Here is a 6,903-nt window from a genome sequence, read left to right as displayed (position 1 = left end):
AGAAGAAACACCTGTCAGTCACATGTTCCAATAATTTTGCTCACTTACAAATCTGTGCTATGTTCTATGTTGTTTAACACATCTACATATAAATAACAGGATATAAATGCTGAAATTGTAAACTCTTCTCATATTCATCGTTTGATCACAAAACCCAAATGTCTTCAGTCTACAGCAAAAAAACTACAAAAATAAAGTATTGGCCTTGGAAATGTTGTGTCAAAAACGACTAGTGGTGGTAATTACCTTTTTCCATAAGTGATCGTACTCAAAAGCACATGAAAGTATAAATCTAGAACACGTTGGATGAGAGAAGCAAAAATCCAGTTTATTGTACACAAAACAACATAAGATCCAATCAGTGAGACGTCCCAAATTGATCTGAATCTATGCGCAGACTCAATATCCTATTTGTACAGTCTTATCTTTAGGTTACGCCCAATTATCTCATTCTTTTGAAATCCCAATCGTATCATATCGTATCATTCCATCGGTGACCTATGCTCAAGCTTCTACTCAAACTGAGGCTCAACTGTGTTCCCATAACCTCTGTGGAGGGCCCGTTTATTCTTTCCTCTGATGATGATAAACACACCATATTATTACCCATCACCTACTGATTATTCTCCGACAATTCTTGTTCCCTCCCCAGTGTGTGATGTGTATGATAGTGATTCTCAATAAACCACATACTCTGTTACCCTTGTGTTATCCTGTGTCTTGAATTTATTACCACAGAAGAACAACAAGAACAAGATTTGGTATCTTATAATTTTAGGTATTTTGACTTAAAAACTTGTTGGTTCAAGATAACGTAAATTTTTTTGTCATTGTTTTTCTCACTGTTTATTTTGTCTTAATATCTCATTACAATGACATAGTACATCAGGATATGTACTTGAAATGTGGTTGAAATAAGTTTTATGTTGAAAGTGCCTACCAAGTTATTTAGTCAAAATAACTACTTATTATGCCATTATTTCAAGAAATTAAGTGAAAATAGTGGTACAATATTTTGAAATAATGAGACAAAATTATATACAATTAGTTAGTTTTAAATTAACGAGAATATTTTTTTTCACAATGTATAGTTCGGGTTGTCCATAGCTTATGTAGTTTGGATATATGTCCATCTGTATTGTGCAAGTAATTTGTAAAATAAACCCACTACAAACCCACTATTTTACCCGAAGATGGATTTGAACTAAACGAACGTCGTTTAGTTGCTCAACAATTTCATAATTTTATAATGCTTTTGTTTGACATTCGGCATCAGTGACTTTTCCTGAATCTGCTGAAACTGAAATGCCTCTGTAAGTCTGGTGTTACATAACTTGTGTTAACTCTTAGCTAATACATTCTGAAGGCGTTTCATATTCAATGCCATTTTTAGTGATTGAATTTCTCAGAGAGAATCCGATCTGCAACTCTACAACACATGTATACAGTATGTGTGTGTGTGTGTGTGTGTGTGTGTGTGTGTGTGTGTGTGTGTGTGCAGTTTAATCTGTTGGAACATCTGAATTGTGGTAGACATGGCTTAGAAAGATACCCACATATAATACACATCTAGACCAGAGTGTGCGTGTTCTCAGGGTGGTGAATGCTGAATATTACAAAAATGTCTACTGTACCATCTGTCGCTGGCCTCTTAGCTGATGAAATTGAAATATTTACCAATTCTGATTCGAAATGGCTTAAACATTTTACCTTTGTGATATGTCTGTTGTAGGCAGAAATAATGTTGTGCATATTAACTGTATTACATGAACATGAAAACAACTGATGTGATTTGATCCCTTTTTTTTTTTTTTTTTTTTTTTTTTGGAAGTAAAGACTCATAGTCAGCTCTCATCACAGCATGTTTACTTTTAGACAAACCCTGGAAATGACAGCTTTATCATGCTAATTCCATGTGAGTTATAGTTTGAGCAAACACAGAGACAGTGGATACGCTTTCAAATACGCAAATGGCTTATCAGACGCATTTTCTTTTTCTAAGAATCAGCATTCATTTACAGCTTGGTGTAAATCTTTTCCTGCCACAGGAGAGATGACAAGAAAAGAAAAACAGTGAGGAAATTGTCTATGTGTTTTTCAGGCTTTGGTGCCAGGCTCAAACGGTTCTGTTTCCTTGGTGATTTTTTAAATCCATGATTATTTGTTTACTTTATTCATTTTTTATTTTAGTGAACAATGGGTATTTAATATCAAAGAAGCTAGTAGTTATCTTGTTTATCACAGGATGGGAAGTCTGATATGTAGGCATAAGCATTAAAACTACTTAAAAAAAATACACAATATGTGTGGTAATTCGAAGAAAACTGTAATAGTATGCAGTGCACATAATCAGGACAATGTGGTCTGTATTTATTTATTTATTTATTTATTCACTTCAGAGAGTACTGTCATTCAAGAAAATATTGCACACATCCTCAAAAGAGAAATATAGTTTATTATTCAAGAAATACAGCTTATTAGATTAAAGGTAAATAAATATATCAATAAATATAGAAATAAATAATCGCCATTAATTAGCCTCCTTGTGAGAATGTAAGTGTTAAAAAATACAAAATATTCATCATAATTTAAAGCGCTTATTTGTTTATCCAAATTGTGGATGGTTGCTCCCAGCATGTTGGTGTGGCTATGGTGGAGGTGCTACATAATTCATTTCCGTGATGTTCTCTTTCATCCCATTAAAGGGACACGATGTGGACGTCTTCTTCCACTCTAGGCTGCTACAGTTTATGATCTGAAGCTGCCATCTTCCTCGTCTTCCTCAATTACAGGCCTGCTCACCTATGTCAGGATCAGTACAGGGGCCACCTCAAAAAGTCTGGCTCCCGTCCATCAGAGGTTCAGTACTTCTGTCATTCCTTTAGCTTCTTTTAATGTTTGGGGAAAAGCTGCTCAGGCTTTCTTGGTAGCAGCTTTGATATTCTTTTTGGTTAGCTGGCTCACCAGGTCACGGTAAGTGCTGGAGCGGAGGAATCGTGGGTAGCAGTCCTTTTCCATCAGGATGTAGATTCGGTACTGAGCTTGATCGAAGCAGGTTGCTGTAGGGACTTTGATGTTGGCTTGGGTAATGTCTCGAGTCTCATGGTCAATGTTGACCTGAAAGAAAGAATGTATGAGTATGTGCGAACCTAAATTTCAATCTAAATACAATTTTGTCATATAGTATACTATACACAAATATAATATAGGCAGAACACTCATCACCTCTCTTGGAGCTTCACTTCCAATGAACTCATTATAAATCCTCTGAGCTTTGGCCTGGAGTTTGGCTTCAGACTTTGTGTTTTTATAATCCTTACAGGCCAGGTAGAAGGCGATGTTCTCCTCACTAAATTCAGACACCAGAAAAGCTCTAAAGGCATATAATCCATCTGTTGAAGAGAGAGAACAGATTAATTGTATAACATGCTGCATTAGCTTGCACCATCCCACACAGATTACACATCTGTACACTACACTTCCATTACTATGATTATAATTTCATACACACTCCAGTAAACCCTTCATCATCCCCATGCCCCATTTTAGTGCCGTCGTATTACTCCTTCACTTAGAGGTCATTTAATCTGCTCTGTTTTTCTAACAATCATTTTTTTTTCGGTCACTTACGTTTGCTAGATAGCAGATTTTCAAAAGACTCCTTCCACATCAAGCATTCCTCCAAAGTCAGTCTGCAGAAAGAGGCATAATACTGGGTCACTGCATGCATACACAGCCTTACCGTCCTAATTTATGCACAACACACATTATAATAAGTGTAACACACAAGCGTAAATGCAAATGACATATCTACCTTGGTTTTCTCAGCTTGAAAGCATAGCACAGAAGCTTCCAGTCTTGCTTTTGCAGAAAGATGCTCATGCGTGCTTTTAATCCTTTAGCCCTGCCGAGTACACATAACAATTCTGTTATAATACAAATACGTATACTTAATCATTGTCTTCATTATACAACATATATTCAAAATAGTGTAATAGTGAGAGGTTAGGATTAATTCTGTACCTTTCCAGGCAGTTATTTGGGAGTGCTGCTAGTCCTCTGCACATTGTGTGTCCAAGGATGGTAGAAATATCCAGATAAATGAAGTGGGATTTTATCAGCATTCTGGCAAAGGAGGAGCAGTCAGGAGTTTATATAGAGCAGGAAGCAGATCGTCATTCTTGCTCTCAACCACTCACACTGTGGCTCACACTGCCCCTCTTTCTCACTCTCTCTGACTGTATACTGTGTGTGTGTGTGTGTGTGTGTGTGTGTGGGTAAAATTGGGAAATGGAATTAAAAATGTCTGGTACCATATCAATGTTGTGTAACATTAATCGTTGGAAGAAGAATTAAATGTTTGCTTTTGGATTCTCTTTACTATTTATGGTTGAAAATGAAAAAAAAAAGAATAAAATAAAGATTTTATCTAGCAGAGAAAGTGATCCGTGTGAAAAGTGTTCTACCATTTAACAATGATCTTTTTGCTGCAATGCATTTGGGTAATGTATATTTTATTACTGTGCTGTTTCAAGAGGGTGGAGTGATGCAGCCCACTGCAACGCAGGTTTACCCTTACCACCACAAAGTTGATTATTTTCCAATCACAGTGTGGAATGAGGGAAAGGTTATTGGTGAGCTTTTAGGCTATAAACAAAAGAGAAACTATGCCACTTTGAGAATTGCATCCGGTGAAATATTTGCTAAAAATTCACTCAGGTTCGAGAAGTGTGTTTTGATACAAAAAAAGAGTGGGAAAAAAAAACACATTATTGTTAAACGTAGACAATTAATTTGTCTAGAGTAATCATAATATCATTCAAGACAATATAATATAACCAGTTTAGTCAGGGAAACAGGTAAGGTGATTGAATCCAGTTACTCAGTCTTGTGTAACTGACTAGGGCTGCAACCCCAACAAACAAACAAACAAACAAACAAACTACGTAGCAATATACGGTATATACAATATATCGATACTTACACCATATGTGCTGATGATCCAATCCCCAAGCTGAAAATAAATTTCAACAGGGAATAGCAATTAAGAGGCAAAATGCCTAACCTGCCCAAACAGCATGTCCCCAATTTTTTTTCGTGTACCACAAGAATTTTCCAATGAATAATTTCTTCTACTATTTAAACAATAAGAGGTACTTTTATCAGTTTATAGTTACATTTACTGTTATAGAACATGCATGAAGCAAGTTCCTGTTTGCACGTATTTTATAACACCTATAAACAGTACTCGCGTCATCAGTCTCTCTTCTTTCTCATTCCTAAAGTTAATAAGAGGAAAGAAAAACACACAGCTTGGCATGTTCCCAAGAAACCAGAAAGTGCAACCCCTTCCTACGTGAAGATTCTCCCATGACAGAAAATGTAAACTTACCTGACACTGTAGCCTCCTTCTGGATATGTTAAATACACCTTACAGAAAACATCACCAATCAACAATGATACATTTTTCTTTGCTCATTTTGTTAAAAACATGCAAATCTCGGAATAATCTGTTAGTACAGTAAGAACATTGTTTTAAAAGTGCTTGAATGTAATAAACCTTTGATTTGAATTATAGCCAACATTGCTGTAAGAGCTGCTGTTATAGAAAATGAATCAACATCTTCTGTCCAATGAAAATTCAACAGTGCTATGATATATTAATAATATAAATGACTGTTGTGCTCCTTTGGTATTGCACACATTCTTAATACATTATTATCAAAATAATGGGATCTTAGGACAGTGATTTGTGGTAAGGGACTAATGGTTTAGCATTCATATGACTCAAACAACATAGAAGAACATTGCCCTTGCTTGTTCAAATTGGTAAACATTTTTCATAACAGAAGCACAAATATTACATAAATATAAAATGAAGACAATTCTGAGTATAGCTATAAAATATATAAATTATCACATGAACTCTGAAACTCAGCTCCTATTTCCCAGCACAGAAAGGAATAAGGGATCCGATCAATCATTTTGTACTCACAGTATGGAACATTTGATTAACTTTAATGTGTCACAATAAAAAGAGCCCTGGAAATCCCACCTACATCCTGTGATGTCACTGGACAAGGAAAGGCCTATTGCCTTTAAACACACTTTAAGGTGCATCAAACAGGGTTATGGAGGGATAAGTGGTTTTATAAGGAAGGGGCACTTCTGCAGATGTTGGCCTTGCAATGCGGTGTGTGTCATCGTCACCCCTCTGTCTAACTCTTTAACATGGTGGAGAGGGACTGTGGAGTGGGACAATAACCCTGTTGTTTCCTCTTTCAAAGGCTAGATGGATGGATGCCCTAGAACAGGACAATCACCCTAACATACTGAAGTCATGTTAAGGAAAGACGACAGGAGGTTTTTTTCTGCTTATATCCTCAAAACAAGATTGGAGTGGACCACCTACAGTTTCTCTTCAAGTACTGGAAATGAAGATGGCGGCTTTGAGAGTTGCAGTATTGAAGGAAAGAGATTATTCAGACCATGTGAGGATAAATCTTGCGTGTCCTTATATATGTTCCATGCCACCCACTTCTATCTGGAGGTTTTAGATATATTTGAATAACCACAGTCACAGATAACTCAATAGTATCATCAGTTTTGTAGGCCTGGTGGGTGATGTACTGCAGGCCATAATTCAATTCAAATCAATTAGGTTTTATAGTTTATTTACAAATAAAAATATAATGGGTATGGCTGCATGTGTATCACCCCTGTTGCTGAATTAAGGTGCCAACTGACCTCAGCATAAATACACCTATCTATGAAAGGCCCCAGAGTTTGTTAGCAATCATAGCTAAACAAATAGCATCATGAAGACCAAGGAGCCATTGAAACAAATTGTGGAAAAGGGATAATCAGGGTTTGGTTAAATGGCGCACTTATATAGCGCTTTCA

At 36.2% G+C, this 6,903-nt stretch overlaps 1 protein-coding gene across 2 annotated transcripts; it reads right to left on the bottom strand.

The window, feature by feature from the left end:
- Nucleotides 1-2,689: 2,689 nt before the first annotated feature.
- On the bottom strand, nucleotides 2,690-4,260 carry rgs16 (regulator of G protein signaling 16). Of its 2 annotated transcripts, none has more exons than XM_053636308.1 (5): nucleotides 4,024-4,260; nucleotides 3,815-3,904; nucleotides 3,631-3,692; nucleotides 3,226-3,392; nucleotides 2,690-3,117 (listed from the first exon to the last, which is right to left on the bottom strand). In XM_053636308.1, the coding sequence occupies exons 1-5, from the start codon at nucleotides 4,122-4,124 to the stop codon at nucleotides 2,914-2,916; spliced, it is 624 nt and encodes a 207-aa protein (XP_053492283.1). In that variant the 5' UTR covers nucleotides 4,125-4,260; the 3' UTR covers nucleotides 2,690-2,913. The 2 variants fall into 2 exon arrangements, with proteins under 2 accessions (XP_053492283.1, XP_053492285.1); XM_053636310.1 differs by having other exon boundaries at nucleotides 3,815-3,926; nucleotides 4,024-4,107.
- Between the last annotated feature and the right edge of the window lie 2,643 nt (nucleotides 4,261-6,903).

Source organism: Ictalurus furcatus, chromosome 11, assembly GCF_023375685.1.
Source record: "Ictalurus furcatus strain D&B chromosome 11, Billie_1.0, whole genome shotgun sequence".
In the NCBI taxonomy this organism is placed as follows: domain Eukaryota; kingdom Metazoa; phylum Chordata; class Actinopteri; order Siluriformes; family Ictaluridae; genus Ictalurus; species Ictalurus furcatus.
This window is presented reverse-complemented; position numbering and strand designations above follow the sequence as displayed.

Bases quoted from the DNA above. Each gene is read 5' to 3' on its own strand.
- rgs16 (XM_053636308.1), bottom strand. From the start codon at position 4,124: ATGCTGATAAAATCCCACTTCATTTATCTGGATATTTCTACCATCCTT. The intron at 3,905-4,023 runs GTACAGAATTAA...TGTACTCGGCAG, and splicing joins CCAAATAACTGCCTGGAAAG to GGCTAAAGGATTAAAAGCAC. The intron at 3,118-3,225 runs GTGATGAGTGTT...TCTTTCTTTCAG, and splicing joins GAAGTGAAGCTCCAAGAGAG to GTCAACATTGACCATGAGAC.